The sequence below is a fragment of the Mytilus californianus genome, unplaced genomic scaffold (assembly GCF_021869535.1).
Source record: "Mytilus californianus isolate M0D057914Y unplaced genomic scaffold, xbMytCali1.0.p SCAF_31, whole genome shotgun sequence".
Classification (NCBI taxonomy): domain Eukaryota; kingdom Metazoa; phylum Mollusca; class Bivalvia; order Mytilida; family Mytilidae; genus Mytilus; species Mytilus californianus.
Genome location: NW_026262681.1, coordinates 2,577,319 through 2,597,661, shown reverse-complemented (window position 1 = coordinate 2,597,661; position 20,343 = coordinate 2,577,319). Strand labels below are relative to the sequence as shown.

At 32.8% G+C, this 20,343-nt stretch overlaps 1 protein-coding gene across 1 annotated transcript in view; it reads left to right on the top strand.

Moving 5' to 3' along the window:
- The first annotated feature begins 4,619 nt into the window (after nucleotides 1–4,619).
- Nucleotides 4,620–20,343, top strand: part of LOC127736511 (probable ATP-dependent RNA helicase DDX10) — a 31,905-nt gene continuing 16,181 nt past the window's right edge. Inside the window, exons 1-8 of the mRNA XM_052247077.1 lie at nucleotides 4,620–4,823; nucleotides 10,616–10,676; nucleotides 13,380–13,510; nucleotides 14,627–14,785; nucleotides 15,789–15,909; nucleotides 16,476–16,590; nucleotides 17,422–17,518; nucleotides 17,996–18,100. Of these exons, the coding sequence (XP_052103037.1) occupies nucleotides 4,650–4,823; nucleotides 10,616–10,676; nucleotides 13,380–13,510; nucleotides 14,627–14,785; nucleotides 15,789–15,909; nucleotides 16,476–16,590; nucleotides 17,422–17,518; nucleotides 17,996–18,100 (963 nt within the window). The 5' untranslated portion in view covers nucleotides 4,620–4,649. The remainder of the gene's footprint in view (nucleotides 4,824–10,615; nucleotides 10,677–13,379; nucleotides 13,511–14,626; nucleotides 14,786–15,788; nucleotides 15,910–16,475; nucleotides 16,591–17,421; nucleotides 17,519–17,995; nucleotides 18,101–20,343) is intronic.

Below are 20,343 nucleotides of genomic sequence, written 5' to 3'. Positions count from 1 at the left end.
TCAAATGAGAACAGACAACATTATGGCCAAAAGGGAAAAGACGAAAAGACAAATAATGGTTCTTAACTATTGCACAATACAATACAATCAGTATGATAGTTATGTGAAAATATTAATAAAAGTAGTTATATATATTCTATAAAGCAAGGATTTGCATAGTGAGCTGACCCTCACTATACAAATCCTTGTATAAAGGTTTTTGTTATGATTTGTTTGCCTGTATTTTGGGTCCTGTGATTGGGTTAAACTGTGATCAAGCAGATGACAAAAAAAAATATATTCTGAATCCAGATTTTCCCCATACCTTATAGTGTTCAATTTTGAAAAAAAAATTTGATTGATAGCGTCGTTAAACTAAAAAAAATTCTGACTCCCACATAAAAACCATAACCCAGGCCCCCTTGAAGTTCAATGGTTGCTCCCTTATCTCTGAAAACCCCTCTTTACCTTAATATAACAAGGTATATATGAGCTGAGTTATGTTTTTTCCTCCAAATATATGTATGGTCAGGATTTCAGCTAAGTTTAAATATAAGGGGCCTGATGGGTTATTTTCGTTCTTCGTGATCGGCGCATTTTCGCTATCGTGATCCGTTTTTCTACAGATTTTTTTTTTTATATTTACGTGATCCGTGATCATGGAAATTTATTTTCTGTGAATCGTGATTGACAAAAAAATCAACTCATGAATCGTGATGAGACCCCCCCCCCCCCCCCCCATCAGGCCCCTCAAATATATATATTTTGTTTTTTTAATCCCAGCTGCTCGTGTGTACACATGTAGTGCATTACACTGAAGTGAAAAACCGGCCATATTTCAACTAGACTCATTTATTATATATGTCTCTTTTTTAAAACACCTTTTATGTTATTATCTTTAATTTTCAACACACTCTAATCATTTAATCTGACCTGGAACTTCGATCGCATATCAGACAACATACGGTATGATTATGGGTTACACTAATGTCCTGACAATGTCCTGACAATGTCCTGACAAAGTCCTGACGGATATGAAAATGCTAATTACGTTTTCATTATTTAAAGGATTTACTTTAAATTTGGAACCAAGCAAGATGACAACATTAATTTATTAAATAAAAGAAAAAAAATTTAAAAAAATATTTTTAAGAGTTAGAAAACTTGACCTGACCAACTTCGACTTTGAAATCACTAATGTCCTGACCGATATGAAACGGCTTAATACTTTTTTATTATTCACAGGATAGACTTCAAATTCGATATCAAGGAAGATTAAAACATTTAATCCAAAAATATAAGAAAAAAATGCAAAAAAAATAATTTTTAGAGTTAGAAAACTTGACCTGACCAACTACGACTTTGCCGCGATTAATGTCCGGACCGATATAAAACTGCTAATTTCCTTTTTTTCTTTGGAAGGATTGACTTCAAATTTGACACCAGACAAGAAAGTAATATTGATTTAATACTTATTTGAAAAGAATTGGGAAAAAAATACTTTAAGGGTAAAAAAACTTGACCTGACCAACATCGACTTTGTCGTGACTAATGTCCTGACCGATATAAAAGTGCTAATACTTGTAACATTGTTGGTATGATTGAGTTCTTATTTGAAACCAAGTCAAATTATAACGTTTTCTTTTTAATACTTTTTATAAAGTAATTGGAAAACAATATTTCATACGAAATAAAAACTTGACCTAACCACCTTCAATTTATTAAACTTAATACACAAACAAAAACGTTTTTAGTTCTTACCTTATATTGTCATTGAATTTATATTTATCTTATCCATAAAACACAACATCCAAAGCAAATAAATTTTGTTAAATGAAAAGATAGGGGAAATATGAGTACAAGTTGCTGACTGTGAGTATTGTTTACCCCTCATCACAACTCTACTTCATTTGATTTGATTAATAAGTGTGACTAATGAAACTAATTATTGAATTATTAAACCCAATTAAATAATTATAAAAGTGAAATGTAATTAGTTACCTACACAAATTGGAATGTTTTCTTTCCTATCTGATTATTTATTTTTTGTTTATCTAGTTATTGAGTGATTATACATGTCATATAAAGGCAGGAAATGAGATTCGTATTGTTTAAAAACGATGTATATACAAGCATATAAATTACAATTATGTTAGAATCACAAAGAAATAAAATAAATTAATACACACAATTTTCACTAACAGAAAAAAAGAAGACATTCAATTAAATTGAGTTCAATAAAGATAAATGGAAAAGAACAATTTAGTCACGATTACCTACCACAATGAAAAACGTTCATATCTAATATATAGGAGTCAACACAACACAATACAATACAATACAATACAATACAATACAATACAATACAATACAATACAATACAATACAATACAATACAATACAATACAATACAATACAATACAATACAATACAATACAATACAATACAATACAATACAATACAATACAATACAATACAATACAATACAATACAATACAATACAATACAATACAATACAATACAATACAATACAATACAATACAATACAATACAATACAATGTTCAAGCATCGCGATGTTCATCACAGTACCAATCTTCTGAAACTCCTGAACATGTCTGATGAACCCACTTAGTACAGCTGATCCGTCCTCTTTTCGCTTCACATCCAATCATGTTCTCAAAAACATCTGGTTTACCACACTGACAACTACACTCAATTCTTCTGGCAAAAATCCTAACAAAGTCTGTACTTGATGTTGTATTTTGAGGAAATGGTGTAAAATGTCCTTTTTCCAAACACGATATTAAATGTGGTCGCATGTATTTCTCAATAAACTTCGTACGTCTTTGAGTGTTGAGTTTTTCTTTATGACAATATTCCACCATGTTGGCAATAGCATAAACACCACAGTCATATCCATTTGTTTGTTGTTGAACATCAGGTAATTTAACAAGCAAGTTCTTTTTTCCATGAGAATAAATAGCTGATAACTGAATTTCTGTCGATGGTGTTAATCTGAAATCTTTACTGTAACTATCTAACACATAAACGGCACTATCCTTTTTAGTCTGAAGAGATGTAATCCAATGAGATTTTCCGGTATGGTGAATTTGCACACATGGTGTATCTTGACTGGTGAATGTCCCGAAATTTTCTGTCCAACACTGTTTATCTTCATCAAAAAGAGGCGCTAAACCTGTTGATTGAAATCCAGATATAATTGGAAATTGTTTCGCTAGCATATTCATGCACACATTTATAATTTCGGAACATAGCCATGAATTATTCTCCAACATAAGTTTGTGTTCTGTATTTAAACTTGCAACCCAAGGTGTATGGTTTATACTTTTAGCGTCTGTTGTTAATTTACGCTTTTTCATCGGAAGTCGGCAGGTACTCTTCGGTGACACGGACGGCGATATAAGCTGTATTTCATCCTCATTTATAACTGTAAGTAACTAATGTTCACTTTTAAAAAGCAATCACCAAAGCTTGTAGAAGCCCATAAATACCAATGTATTGTTTATCATAAATTATCAGTCTTAATAATAGCTGGTCACAGTTCACGTTCATAATTAATTAATTGGATTAACAAGTAGGTGATTAATCTAATCATAACAAGCCCCTAATCAGATAAACAATTAGAGCAATAACAGAAAGTTAACATGCATAAACAATACTCACATTCAGCAACTGGTTCTAATATTTCTCTTTCGTTTCATTTCAACAGTATCTTTCTGCGTTCAATGTTGTAATATCATTGTGATCGGATATTTTCAATTTCAATGATTTAAGGTAAGAGGTTAACATTTTCTTTCAGTTAGAAAATTGATCAGGACAAGTTCGACAATGTCAGGTCAATATATTTTTACCCTTGCAATACTTGTTCACATTTTTTTCTTTTTGTCATTTAAATATTTAATAAAATATTGATATTTATCAAACTTAAAGACATTTATTTAAGAAATATACATAGTCTTTCTATTTTTTAAACGAACATGTCTTTTTTTGGTGAATAGCCTATGTTGGTCAGGTCAAGTTTTTTGGTCTTTTGAATATTTGCTTTCTTTTCATTTCTTTTTATTTCTTTGTTAAATGTCGAAATCTTCCTTGCTACTAAATTTGAAGTTAATCCTTCCAAAGATAAAAAAGAAATTAGCAGTTTTATATCGGTCCGGACATTAGTCGCGGCAAAATCGTATTGGTCAGGTCAAGTTTTCTAACTCTAAAAATTATTTTTTTTTCATTTTTTTCTTATATTTTTGGATTAAATGTTTTAATCTTCCTTGATATCGAATTTGAAGTCTATCCTGTGAATAATAAAAAAGTATTTAGCCGTTTCATATCGGTCAGGACATTAGTGATTTCAAAGTCGAAGTTGGTCAGGTCAAGTTTTCTAACTCTTAAAAATATTTTTTTTAATTTTTTTTCTTTTATTTATTAGATTAATGTTGTCATCTTGCTTGGTTCCAAATTTAAAGTAAATCCTTTATATAATGAAAACGTAATTAGCATTTTCATATCCGTCAGGACTTTGTCAGGACATTGTCAGGACATTGTCAGGACATTAGTGTAACCCTATGATTATATTATACATGGGATAGCAAATTTATTTCTCGATTTTTATATTGGAGGCGTTTTTACCCTACACTTCCGGATAAATAAGAAAATGAAGAAAAACACGAACACGAGGTTTTTGTTTGGTGGACAAGATCGTCCAAGAAAAGACAATTTTAAAGGGCGAAGCGGCGAGAAAAGAAAAAAGCAATTATTGAGCATAAAAGAACGTAAAGTTGACGCACTTGATAAAGAAATTGCTGATATTCGCAGCAGATATTCACAGGTACGGTAACCTCTCACAGATTTTTACTTTTAGTTTTACAGTTTAAGAAAAGATAACCGTCATAACGAATCCGTTCGCCTTAAAATGAAAAGGGACGAAGTCTGTATAGTTACGATTTTATAAATGATTTCTATTTTTATTTACAAACACAGGATTTTAAGAATATTCCACAAGGTCCAGGGATCTTCATGGATGAAGTCTCTATTGAAGATTTAACGATGGAGGAACTTTCACCAGACAAATCCCCGCGTCTACGGCGTTTCGTGATCGAAAGTATATCATTCTTCCATTTCCACTTAAGGAATGGTGAACAGGCTAATATATTGCTTATTTATATTATATTTATTTTAATTTTCATTATAGAATAACCAATACTTTCATTAATTGTCATTTGTAACAATTCCAATGCCAAGCTGGCATGGCTCCCCCTTAATCAAGGATGACCACAAGCTGTCCTTAAAGTTCCCACAACGTTTTCTTGCTATTATGGTAATTGTTTAGGGCTTAAAAATCGGGGTGATCATTTTTTTTCACTGTCAAATTCAGAAGTCATGAACCGGTATCGACGATTTGCAGCATCAACAACAAGAGGTTTAGTACCCGTTTTGTAAAACGTTGAAGAAAGATTTGGAGGTTAAATGTTTACAACTTAAAAGGTTTTAATGGAATCCAGGTCAGTTCGCCCAAAATCATGTTCGCCCCCTTTCACATAAGCACCCCACACGTTCACACCCTGGGTCTGTTCCCACACTTTTTATGGGTTTTGTGTTGAATAAAGATTTAATCGTATTTAAGTTAGTGTATTGCTATAAATTAAGTTTTTCTAATCGTTTCAAAATAAAGTGATATAATAAAAATGTAAACAGATTTCCTTTAATGTTATAGTGTTTTATTTATTATTTTGACGAAATGAATAATCATGAATAAAAAATTGTCATGAAGATTAAGGCAAAGTTCATTCGTATAAGACTTGTAAAAGAAAGACGGAAGATACCAAATCTTCATTAAGTTTACTCATGCCAAGAGAACTGCATGCGGTATTGACATCAAAGCTAGTTACAACAACAATCATGATTTTCAAACACAGAACAATACTGAGGAACAATAATACCAAATTTGGCTTTGTAAATACCAATTAGCAGTAGTCATACATAATTAACCTTTTATTAATAATTAATCATCAAATCACAAAAACAAATATTTCATTTAAAAACTCCCTAATTTTTATTAAAGAAAATTTAAATATTTTGATGAATACATCTAATAATTCAATCAGGATTTGAATAAAAATAAGGTGCGAACAAACCCAGGGGGGCGAGCGTGTGGGGGTCGAACATGTAATGAGAAAGAAAGGACCCGATACCCATACTTATACCGTTTTAATGACTAACTAGCAAATTTCATGCAACATGCATCTTTCGGTTTTGAATGTAAACCGGAAAACTGGATGTATCAATTTGATTGTAAACTACAAAATGAATTCGGAATTACGATACGAAATTTTTTCAGATTATCAAGTTGCAGTTAATATTCACGAATTTACTTTAAACTTGTAAAGTGATTCAATATTATAAACAATTGCTGTACTTGTGTTATTTGGCATGAAATTATGTTCTGTTTTACATCTTATTTTGTACTTGTTTAAAAAGGGGGATGCTGATTTAGTAAGTCAATATAAAAGCACGTGTTCGCCTTGTTAAACTTTTTACTTTGTAACCGGATTTTAAATTAATTAAAATCAAACCATGCAATGAATCAATCGTCTATCTTGATCAAGTGTTCTCCTGTCAGGTGTGTCGATCTACAGTGTACAAAAAATGTACCTGTACAAGTGATTAGCGACCTTTAGCCGGATATCCCTCAGGACTTTAAAATTGTAATCCTGAAGACCCTTTGGATTGTAATACAAAAAGCATAAGGGTAATGCAATTACATGCAATTGATTATAATTTATATAATTGCTAACATAAATGGCAGCAGCTAGAAAAACGAAAACACACATTTTGACAGTGGCGGGGATCATTTGACGATGGCAGAAGATAATTTAATGATGGCGGGGATCATTTGACGGTGGCGGAATATATTTTAACGATGGCGATGCACCATCATAAAACAGGTCATGGAGATCCCTGAGGTCAAGGGCCAGGTCCAAGGCTGTGTAATTTAATTTTCCCCAATTTTCCCAAAGCAGCTATACTTAAATCATATGTAAAGGCACATCAAATCAAAATTTTTTTCTTCAAATGCTCTTTCTTGCTCTTGCTAACTTATAAATCAATAGTGTCCGATATAAATTGATTAAATAAGATAATTTAGAATTCATCTGTCAGCAGCCTTTTTCCATTTTTTTGTCTCATTGCATAGTGTTCCAATTGTCTGACAGATGACAGTACATTATAAAAACAATGATGTATCGTGTCATGTATCAATTCTCCACAGGCACTTGTTTCTATCCATGGGAAGATCCACTATCAATGTATATTTACGAGAAGGTACCCAACTACTTTTTTCACCTCTCCGCTTAACGATCACATGAAAATTTATTGACAAATCTTGTGTGTTGCTGGTAAGGGGTACTCCAAGGGTAAATACAATGCATACCATCTGAAAGAAAAACATTTAACGAATAGAATGGGGTATATATGGAACAAGAAATTTGAGCATGAATTGACAGCAAAATAAGGTTTTGAAGTGGAGAGGTGAAAAAAGTAGTTGGGTACTTTTTTATAAGACCGCGGTCGTATATTGGTATGTCGTTGTCGTCCGAAGACGCATTGGTTTTCGCACTCTAACTTTAGTTTAAGTGAATGGATCTCTATGAAATTTTACCATAAGGTTCAATACCACAAAAGGAAGGTGGGGATTGATTTTGGGGGTTATGGTACCAACAGTTAAGGAATTAGGGGCCAAAAATAAGCATTTTTGTAACTTCCAGACATAACTTGTGTGTTAGTGTATGGATCTCTCTGCAATTGTACTGCAAGGTACCATACCACAAAGGGAATGCTGGGATGGATTTTTGGGGTAGTTGCCTCCAAATTTTAGGAATTAGGGGACAAAAAGGGGCAAAAAACAAGCATTTTTCTAGTTTCATGACAATAACTTGTGTGTAAGTGTATGGATCTCTCTGACATTGTACCACAAGGTTCCATATCACAAAGGGAATGCTGGGATTGATTTTGGGGGTAATTGCCTCCAAATTTTAGGAATTAGGGGCCAAAAAGGGGGAAAAACAAGCATTTTTCTAGTTTCATGACATTAACTTGTGTGTAAGTGTATGGATCTTTATGAAATTTTGCTACAAGGTTATATATCACAAAGGGAAAGCTGGAATTGAGTTTGGGGGTAATTGCCCAAAACGTTTAGGAATAAGGGGACAAAAAGGGGCCAAAAATAAGCATTTTTCTAGTTTCCAGACAATTACTTGTGTTCAAGTGTATGGATCTCTCTGAAATTGTACTGCAAGGTACCATACCACAAAGGGAAGGCTGGGATTGATTTTGGGGGTGATTGTCTCCAAATTTTAGGAATTAGGGGCCATAAAGGGGCAAAAAAACAAGCATTGTTGTCGAGCCTGCGACTTTTGTCGCTGAAAGCTCGACATAGGGATAGTGATCCCGCGGCGGCGGCGTTAGCTAACTTCTTAAAAGCTTTATATTTTAGAAGGTGGAAGGTCTGGATGCTTCATACTTTGTATATGGATGCCTCATGTTACGAAGTTTCCGTCAGTCACATGTCCAATGTCCTTGACCTCATTTTCATGGTTCAGTGACTACTTGAAAAAAAAGTTAAGATTTTTTGTAATGTTAAATTCTCTCTTATTGTAAGTAATAGGATAACTATATTTGGTATGTGCGTACCTTGCAAGGTCCTCATGCCCGTCAGACAGTTTTCACTTGACCTCGACCTCATTTCATGGATCAGTGAACAAGGTTAAGTTTTGGTGGTCAAGTCCATATCTCAGATACTATAAGCAATAGGTCTAGTATATTCGGTGTATGGAAGGACTGTAAGGTGTACATGTCCAACTGGCAGGTGTCATCTGACCTTGACCTCATTTTCATGGTTCAGTGGTTATAGTTAAGTTTTAGTGTTTTGGTCTGTTTTTCTTATACTGTATGCAATAGGTCTACTATATTTGGTGTATGGAATGATTGTAAGGTGTACATGTCTAGCTGGCAGGTGTCATCTGACCTTGACCTCATTTTTATGGTTCAGTGGTTATAGTTTAGTTTTTGTGTTTTGGTCCGTTTTTCTTATACTTTATGCAATAGGTCTTCTATATTTGGTGTATGGAATGATTGTAAGGTGTACATGTCCAACTGGCAGGTGTCATCTGACTTTGACCTCATTTTCATGGTTCAGTGGTCAAAGTTCAGTTTTTGAATTTTGGTCTTTTTTCTTATACTATATGCAATAAGTCAACCATATTTGGTGTATGGAAATATTCTATGATGTACATGTCAGTCTCGCAGGTTTTATTTGACCTTGACCTCATTTTCACGGTTCATTGCTCAGTGTTAAGTTTATCTGTTTCAGTCTGTTTTTCTTAAACTATAAGCAATAGGTCAGCTATATTTGTTGTATGGAAGGATTGTAAGCTGTTCATGTCTGCCTGGCATGGTTCATCTGACCTTGACCTCATTTTCACGATTCATTGGTCAATGTTTAGTTTTCTTGGTTAAGTCTGTTTCTTAGAAACTATAAGCAATAGGTCAACTATATTTAGTGTATTGAATGATTGTAAGGTGTACATGTATTTCTCGTTTGGTTTATATGACCTTGACTTCATTTTCTTGGATCATGTTAAGTTTATGTAATAGTTGTAGTAAAGCTTTCATTTAGGACTATCAGCATAATATCAATGGTTAGTAAAGAAGGCGAGACATTTCAGCGTGTGCACTCTTGTTTTAGTTTCAGGACAATAACTTGTTTGTAAGTGTATTGATCTTTATGAAATTGTACTACAAGGTTCCATATCACAAAGGGAAAGCTGGGTTTGAGTTTGGGTGTAATTGCCTCAAAATTTTAGGAAATTGGGGCCAAAAAGGGACTAAAAACAAGCATTTTTCTAGATTCCAGACAATAACTTGTGTTCAAGTGTATGGATCTCTCTGAAATTGTACTGCAAGGTACCATACCACAAAGGGAAGGCTGGGATTGAGTTTGGGGGTGATGAATCATAAGGGGGTTCAAAAAATTTGGGGGGGGGGATTTTTTTTTCCTTTTTTTTCTTTAAAATTTTCCATTTTAAATTGGTTATTTCTGATTTATATATAAAAGCAAATAATAATGATATGGTTTGAATAGGTAAATTAAAATTTTTTAAGTTCTTAGACCATATTCATTCTGTGTCAAAAACCTATGCTGTGTCAAATATTTAATTACAATCCAAATTCAGTGCTGTATCAAGCTTAAATGTTGTGTCCATACTTGCCTCAACTGTTCAGGGTTCGACCTCTGCGGTCGTATCAAGCTGCGCCCGAGCAGAGCATTTTATTGTAAATATACATTGATAGTAGATCTTCCCATGGATAGAAACAAGTGTCTGTGCAATTTTCCCTTGGGGATGGTAAAATAATCAATGGCACGGGTAATTATTGGAATCCTCATCAAAAATAAAAATTCATTGTCTTATGGCACCTGAATAAAATGCAAAGGACCACAATATTCTAAATGCATATACATGTACCATATGAAATACATATACTGTACATGTATAGCAATGTACATGAACATGTAGATAAAAATTTATTATAGTGTTATAAAAGAGGAAATTTTATATATTTCAGATTGAACCAAGTAAAATTAACAGTTTCACAGATTTTCCATTATCTAAACGAACTTTAGAAGGTAATGTTTGATACAGTGCAAAGTAACACCAGTGACATATAAATTGATATGATACAAGAGATCGGCAACAGGAGTGTAGCTATAATCCGACCCCCAGAAATTCTGACAGTCCAGTAGTCCGACAGTCGATTAGTCTGACGGTCCAATAGTCCAATAATCCGACAGTCTGTAAATCCGGCAGCCCGATGGTTCGACATTAGGCCGTGCTGCTGCAAAGGATATTGATCTTGTCTTCATATAAGCTTATTAGTATACTGTCGAAACATGAGAAGTGTTTAAAATTTTAAAAGTGGAATGCGTTGTAATGGGATCCAAATTAAATCCTGTACTGTTTGAACAATTAATCTAAGATTCCATTTCTGTTCATCATGCCGAAGTTGATAACGAGAATGTCTGTTTACATACATGCACGTGCATGTAACGTATTATGTGGTTGAATGTGAAATGTCACATGTATTAGATGTATGCTTCTCATATCTGAGGGGGCGTTAGCACCGAAGTATGAGACAACTTACATAGAAGTAATAAATATTTTTTTTTTTTTTTATCTTTTCTCTTGTTCTTAAAAGAGCAATTAGTTTTGATAAAGTTGGTATAGTGTCGTTATCTTGAATTTTCCAGATGCAGTAACACTTTCAGAAGATGTTTCATTGTTATGGATTTGGAATGAAATCTTAATAAATTGCGTCTATTTTTCTGTCATCAAAATGATACCTTATAACTGCTTTTGTATGGCAATATAAATCACTGTACTATCTTGTCTTTTTCTGGTTTAATTGCCAGAACCTGAACTTTTTGCTGATAAATGATAACACTTCTATGTAAATTATAATATGGACCTAATCATTCCTAGTCATAGAATCATCACGATATGACACCAATTATGTGAAAAAGAACAGAACGAAGATGGGCAATGACGTGAAGACAGTACTTATTCACACACAGCAGACAAAGCAGATAGCAGTTAAGACGGATATTGACTCTGGGTGCTAGACATTTCATTAATCAGAAGGGTGAATTTCGCCCTCCCTCTCACATCTCTGGTAACCAGATCGGAGTTTAAACTTTGGGGCCTAGATGGTCAAAGTTTCCCCTTAACTTTGACCTGGAAATCAATCAATCTGCTGATAACTCTTCGGTTTGTCTATTCCCGCAGAGCAGCCCTGTGGTTCTCTACTACTCTCCAATAAAAATGTTTCCCAATAATGAATAATGCAGCTACAGATTTCGTTCCACCGTCTAAGGGTATTAGCTATTCATCCGAGGATTGCCAATTGAATTTAGCCCACTGCGTTAATTTCCGGTTTGTATGGGATTAGTGCGGCCCTGTACAAGACGTCATACTGACTGATTTGATTATGTTCTATCATGTCTATGTGAAAAAATATACCAATTTACAAACGTTACATGTCTATATAGGCATATTTTTCAGAGACAAGTGACCTTGCGTCAGACTATTGGGTGGTCGGATTATAAGACTGTCGGACTATAGGATTGTCGGATTATAAGATTGTCAGACTACAGGACTGTCGGATTATGGGACTGTCAGATTATAGGTCTGACCCCATCTGCAACTATGTGAAATCCCTTGATATAAAGCAAAAATCAATAATCACAAAAGATGTTTGATTAAAACCTTTAATACCTTATTAAGAAATCGTTTAGATTTCAATTTTTTGAAACAACACATTTGTACTATAAAAAAAAACATCAACCATACCAACTCCATCCCTCGTTCTGTGACTTCATTGAACTTTCAATATCTGAATATGAATTTTTGAAATTCATTGTTTATAAATGAACAATGAATTTCAAAAATTGATCATGATTGATATCCAGCTATTTATACAAAAATTATATTTTAATAAAAATTATCTTTTTCAAGCCTTTAAAAAACCATATCATGAAAAATCCTAAAAACAAGAAGAAAAAAATTGAAGTCATTGTATCAAAATGTAATTTTAAAAACAATGAGAAAGCTATTAAGTAGAGTTGCCAAACTCCTGATTATGTGTTTCTGGCATTAAACATGAAAAGCATGGACAGTCATCATTTTATTCTTTGTTCTATAAAAAGATGCAGACTGCAGTCATCGTAGCATGTATGACTAAAACAAACCTTTATTTTTCAGATTTTTTTCTAGACTATCAATCATTTCTGGATAAAAATGATTGTTTTCAAATAACTGATATTTTTAAACAGATGGTTTTTGGGTAGAAATATTTGCCACAGTGTATACACATTCATGAAAATATTTTATATTTTGTTTCAAAGTTGGCTGTTTGAGTTTGTTTTTTGGTTGAATAAATGTAACTTTATGAGGCTTTAAAGAAGAAATCATTTTTTTAATTTACTTCAAATAACATGCCAGTGTGATTCAACCATTTTAACTTAAAGTTGAGAGTTGTGTTTTTCTCCAATACCAACCAGGTTTTATTTCATAAAACATACATGTATGTCAGAATATTTGTATTTTAGGCAAATGAATTGAAACTTGTGAATTTTAAATAGTTATTCCCTTAGCTCATTGCAGAGTTCCATTGTATATTAATTGTTATTTTTGCACAGTGATTCTTTCTTTAAATAAAGTTGTTTCGAATTATCTTTTCTAACATTGTCTAAAAAATTTGCATAGATTTTAAAAATAGTTTTGTGTCTTGATTTCCAAATTCACAAGTTTGCCTCATATGTATTTCTTTTTAGGTTTGAGAATAGCTAAGTTTGCCACACCAACAGATATACAAAGAGAATCAATAGGACTAGCACTAAAAGGAAATGATGTATTGGGAGCTGCTAAAACAGGATCAGGAAAAACTCTAGCATTTCTGATTCCAGTATGTGTTTATGACATAGAAACAAGTTTTTTAAAGGGGCCTCGGTGGACGAGTGGTCTAAGTAGTTACTACTGTAATCACTAGCCAGTCAACACTGAGGTTGTGAGATTGAACCCCGCTCTTGCAGGTGCACTCAACTCCAATCTTAATTGACTAGGATTGTCAGTTTTCCTAATGAAGATCGGTGGTTTTCTCCGGGCACTCCAGCTTCCTCCACCAATAAAAACTGGCAGCCACGAAATAGCCTGAAAGCGATGCTTAAAAGTGGCGTTAAAACACCAACAATCAAATCAAATCAAGTTTTTTAATCCTTCATACAGTCTGAGTGACAAAGTTATAACATTTATTAAATGTATGTTTTGTTAGACATGTTAGATATATATAAAACTTCAATGATTTTTTTATGTACGAAATCTACAAATTTTATATCCATTGAAATAGGCTAAAACAGGTTTGAGAATATTGTTATCTTCCTTTGATTTTAGTTGTCTACAAATATAGTCCCTAGTTTGGAAAGAGTATTAATTGCAAAATTTTTTCTTACACCTTCCAAGTTTTTTTCTTCATTTTTTATGCACGAAATAGCAAGTATGGAAATGTAATTACACTGTTAAAAAGAATTTGGGTCATGAATTATAAGGTAAAGTAGTAATTTGGTCCCGTTGAAAAAGGTAAAAAAAGATTCTGAAGCTGTCAAACTGAATTCAAGACCCTCAATATAAAATTGTTCATATTTTGAGTTAAGAGTTGATGAAGTTTTATATAATTTGTCCCAAGAGTATTGCATTGCACTGTAAAAATCTTATTGAGAAAGGGCGGATGAGATTATTTTGATTTGCATTTTTTGTTCTAGAGAAATGCACTACAAAATAGCTATGTTCTCGTGCCAACTTAATTTTGTTTGACATTTTTTTATTTTATTTTTTTTTTTTTTTTTTAAAAGAGGAGTGTACTTGGATAACAACTACCTATTATACCTAATGGAGATAATAATACAGATTTCTAATCAACCATTTGCAGGAAAATGACTTTTTTTTTATATATTGTTATATCAAAGGTGTGTTCATGCTGATTAAATGACTAGCCTGTATCTTATTGAATTACAATTTATTCCAGGTGTTAGAATGTTTATTCAGAGAAAAATGGAGTCACATGGATGGTTTAGGAGCTCTAATTATCTCCCCTACTAGAGAGTTAGCCTACCAGACATTTGAAGTGTTAAAAAGGGTTGGAAACAGGCATGACTTCTCAGCTGGGCTTGTCATTGGTGGGAAGGTTGTATATCCATGATGATTATAAAAGGACAAAAAAATACATACATGTTTCCTGTCTCCCCAGATAAAAAAGTGTAAAGTTATTTTATTTTTGAAAAATATTTTACATAGACATTATAATGAAATGTTCTGGACTTCAACAGGGATTATGATAAAAAATGACTGAACTTTAAAGGTGCTTAACCAAAGTTGCCCATAAAATGTGTTAGGGTGGGCATGAAAATTTATGGTAGGTAGGGAGGCAGGAAACATAATATGTATACTTTTTTTGTTCTAATGGTTTATTTCTAACAAGTCATGTTTTTTTCTAGATGTGAAAAAGGGTACTGTAAATTCAGAAATTATTGCATGCATTTATTATTGCGATTTTGTCATTTAAGACTTAAATGCGATTTTAATTTTTACGATTTTGAGAAAAATCCTGTTTTATTCATGTAAAATATTTCAAAATGCGAGTTTAAATTATTGCGTTTGCAACTCTGTCGCTTTTTTTGCAAAAATAAAAACCTCACAATAATTTCTGAATTTACAGTATTGCAATGTGGAAATGATACATATATAAACAGTATGTGAAGAAGGTCATTAGCCACTACTTGACTGAAATAAAGGCATTGAAACGATATAGTACTGATCACAATAGCAAGACATTGTAATTACAGTCAATATACTCAACATTTTACACATTTTCATTTGTCAGAGAAATGCTTTAGTGATAGCATATACTCTAAATCAACATCTTATAGCTTTCTTACTATGATAATGTTTTACATCAATTCAGATATAACTAACTGTCCTCAATTGATCAGATGTATGATAAGTTTCAGCTCTGCCATTTGAAAGTACCAAGATATCAGACTTATTACTTGTAAAAGTTACCCTTTGTTTTATGATAAAATGTATTATTCTAATTTTTTGTTTTCGCAAAATGAACTTTTAAAAAATGTTCAGTTTACATTAAACTTTTTTCTTTCATTGAAATAATTATGTGTTGTTTTTTTTTTTAGCATTTACGAGAAGAAACGGTGAGATTAAACAGGACAAACATAGTGATATGTACCCCAGGCAGACTTCTACAACACATGGATGAAACGTTCAACTTTACAGCGGATTCTTTACAAATTCTTGGTGAGAAAGCAATCTGGTTAATACAGATCCTGTGTCCAAGCTTATCTTTCAAGGATCTAAAAACTCCCTTTTCTACTTTCAGTTTTAAGTTCTTTCGGGATCCTCTGGTTTTGTAGGATTAATACACACTTTCAAAAATTTGAAGGTTGAAATTTCATTGGCTGATGTAATAATACCAGAACAGAAAATAAAACAGAGTGTTGTCAGATCCTTGTAAGTAAAGCTTAGACACAGGATCTATATTCTAATCAGATTGGGTAAGAAAATACACTCCAAAGTATCATTTTTTTTCTAAAGTAGTGACTACACAGTATGAAGCAACAACAACATAAGAATTATCAGCAAATGAAAAATTGCAAAACAACCAGCAATGATATCTGTTGTTTTATACAAAAATAAAAGTGTTTTTTCATAAATGTAACTGAATATTTAGTTCATCTGCAAAATTAGCTGTAAGTTCCAAAAGGCAGAAAAAACTGTGTTTAGAAGAGAATTTATTCTGAATAATATTTTAGAATGAAAAAGAAATCAATGTTAATTTAATATTGTGCATCTATATATTTCAGTTCTTGATGAAGCAGACAGGATATTAGATATGGGTTTTGCCCAGTCAATGAATGCCATTATAGAAAATTTACCATCAGAAAGACAGACATTGTTATTCAGTGCCACACAAACTAAGTAAGTATATATATGTGTATTATATGGAAAAAAATTATATGCTTTTTAAGTATTTTTCTAGAAATTAAAGTTATTATACTTCTATGCATGGTTCATTTGTGTTGATGTTACACTATTTAAGTAAAAGAACGGTAGTTGGTTCAGAAGATTTTTTTAAGAATTGAATGCTTCTTTTTCTAAATTTTATTTGGGTGAAATAGCATTCACCAAAGCAAATTTTGTTTGAAGCACACAATTGCTTCTTAAGTGTCATGTATATAATTGCTGAAGTTTGAAATTTACAATTTAAAGTAGGGACTTTCACCGTATGAAGCAACTACAAGTTCTGCAACATAAGAATGATCAGCAAACGAAAATTAACTCTCTTTAAATGCTACTGAAAAACTACTGTAATAAAGACAAAAATATATCTTATAAACAAGAACACAAGAAGGAGCAAAAAAAAAATCATGGACCTAAAAAAGGGGCAGACAACTCCATTTCCAAAAGTAAACAACAAATATTATTCTAAAACATACAGAAAACTACATTGAGCAATAAGAATCCAACTAAAAACCAAGGGTTAAAAATTTTATAGATGTGAAGTAATTACTTTTGTCTTCAGACATGTTAGATATTTCTATAGTTCTGAAACACTTAGGAAGAATTCAATATTTGGACATACAATGATAAACGAACTGCAACATAATTCAAAAATGAAAACACCCTTTCCTACCCTATAGCCCTAATATATTGGGTTTTTTTTTTATCTCAAAACTTCTTTACTCAAATCAATTGGAACTTGATATTTGATATATTATCAATAATTATTGTATTACTTGATGTTTTCAGATCTATCAAGGACTTGGCAAGACTTAGTTTGAATAATCCTGTTTATGTTTCTGTTCATGAAAATGCTGCTCACAGCACACCTACGCAACTTGAACAGGTAAGTCACTTGCTCATAGCACACCTACCCACCTTGAACAGCTAAGTCACTTGCTCATAGCACACCTACGCACCTTGAACAGGTAAGTCACTTATAATTGACAATATACACAAAATTTTTATAGAAGTTAACACCTCAATGGAACACAGTTTCTGTAAATAGATAGAAAATAGGACACCAATAATATTTGATTCTATTAAAAAAAAAAACATTAGGAAAACAGATTATTTCTCCACATCACATGGGAGCTATATCTCTCCACTCTCAATTGTTAAAATTTTTAATATTTCAACTATTTTCAGTACATGTAGTTGAGAAATTATTTCCATCTGGATGCAGTGTCATATATAATCGATACTCTTGAAAGTTTTCACAATTTAAAAAGAAATCTAAATTTATAATGCATTGTACACAATATTATAAGCAATGAATTAATCCCTCTGCTAGAAGCCATCAATTTCTTATTTTACATTTCAGAGTTACATTGTATGTGAGCTTCATGACAAGATGAATATTTTATGGTCATTTGTAAAGAATCATCTGAAGTCTAAAGTCTTAATCTTCATGTCTAGCTGCAAACAAGTAAGATTTTGTCATTATGTACTATTTCAAAAAAGTCCTTAAGGAAAAAACTATATTTTGTTTGTAGGCATATTATTTTGGATGTTTTCCTTATCATTGAAATAACATTATATTAAGGGCTATTATTCCATTAAAATGGACATAGGAGTGTCAGAAGGGTCCTAGAAAATCTCTCCCCAATCAGCGTGATTTTGCCTACATCAAATGATCTTACAACAATAAATAACCAACAACAAAAATTTCCAACAATAAAACTTCCCTCCTTATCTTCCCTCATCCATTTTAATGGAATAGCCCTTATTGATAATACAATATGTTTATTTCTCATTATTACTGACTATGCGACACCCACATGGGTAGTCCAGGTTGTTAAACACCCCTGTAGTAGTCTCATTATATTCATATAGTCAGTGCATCAAGTATAAGGCAATCTTGTCTTAAAATATCATATTATAAAATTCTTTACTGACCTCAATGCTCGTTAAGTACAAAACACTGTGAGACAAGCAGTAAAAACGTTAAATTTTTACCCTGGTACTAAATTTATTTTTTTAGAAAGCATTTGGTTAAGATTCACTTTAACCCTTTAGCCCCCAATCCCGCCTGTAGGCGTGATGGCGACAACCATTCTTTGATGGCCCGTATGACCCTCCATACCTTTTTTGAACTGCCCCAGCTGAACTGTCATGATAGCAGGGACTTCAACCAAGCAGTTCATGGTCCATAAACTCTTCTCAGATGTCTGTTCATGAAAATATGGCACTTTGAAAGCCGTTTAAGAGTTCAAAATCGGAAAAACGTGAAAAGTAGCCAAAATCAGGTGGGGGTGGGCATCTTTTGATGGCCACTACGTAACTCGTAGTGACTGTAGGTATAAACTATTATCATAAATGCATGCATAGGTGGTAAAGGAACACAACGAGGTATAATATGGCCAATAGGAATCTAGTCTGTAAAATTTAGGTCACCGTTTTGTCAAAAATCCGTAAAAACGGACATTTAGGCAGACCTGACTTGACAATAATAATTCCCCAGCAAGACACTTAAGTCCAATATACTCCCAGTTAGCATGAATGGACTGCTGTAACTATAGGGTAATACTTGAATGACAAAGAAAAACAGTCTGGTCAATGTTCACCTCTCAAGGTCGTTTTAAAATCGGAAAATAGACGGAAAATTAACATTTTTCAGTGGGGGTGGGTTCAAACCCACAAGAAAATATTCCACCTCCCACCCCACGCCCAACCCATGCCATCCGCCCCCAAATCTCAATACATAGTTTAATAGATGAGCATCAGTTACAGCATCAAGAGTCTGCTAATTTGCATATAATTTGCATATGATTGCAAATTTTCGGAAATGCCTGATTTTCCAGAAATCTCTTGGGGGCGAATGAGTTAATAGTATAAACACAATTGAAATTTTCACCAATTTCTTCTCTCACATACATACTAAATTAAAAAAAAAACTAAAAATTATTTTAATTTGAAAAAAATATATTGGATTATTCCAAACTGTATGCCACCAGGCATTACAAATTGGTAAGTTGTCCTCCAAAATATATACCTGTAACTGTAATCATTATTTTCATTAGTCTCATGCTCAGCTTAATTTCTGGGCATGTTGCAAAAATACTTTTGGTTTAAAAATATTTTCCTAAGTACTTGTATCATTCAATATACACCAGAAACATCTAAAAGTTTAAATTTAAAGATTAAACTACCAACAAATGAAGTGTCATTATTATAAGTGTATTTAAAATTTTCAGAAAAAATCCTTTAAAATCAAGGGCAGATAATTATATTGAATTTGATAGGACAATTTGTGCTTTTTGGATTTTTGAAGAAATTAAGGCCTGTGGCCCCTTTTTAGCTCACCTGACCTGAAAGGTCAAGTGAGCTTTTCTCATCACTTGGCGTCCGTCGTCCTGCGTCCGTCGTCCTGCGTCCGTCGTCCTGCGTCCGTCGTCCGTCGTCCGTAAACTTTTACAAAAATCTTCTCCTCTGAAACTACTGGGCCAAATTTGACCAAACTTGGCCACAATCATCATTGGGGTATCTATTTTAAAAAATGTGTCCGGTGACCCGGCCAACCAACCAAGATGGCCGCCATGGCTAAAAATAGAACATAGGGGTAAAATGTAGATTTTGGCTTATATCTCTGAAACCAAAGCATTTAGAGCAAATCTGATATGGGGTAAAATTGTTTATCAGGTCAAGATCTATCTGCCCTGAAATTTTCAG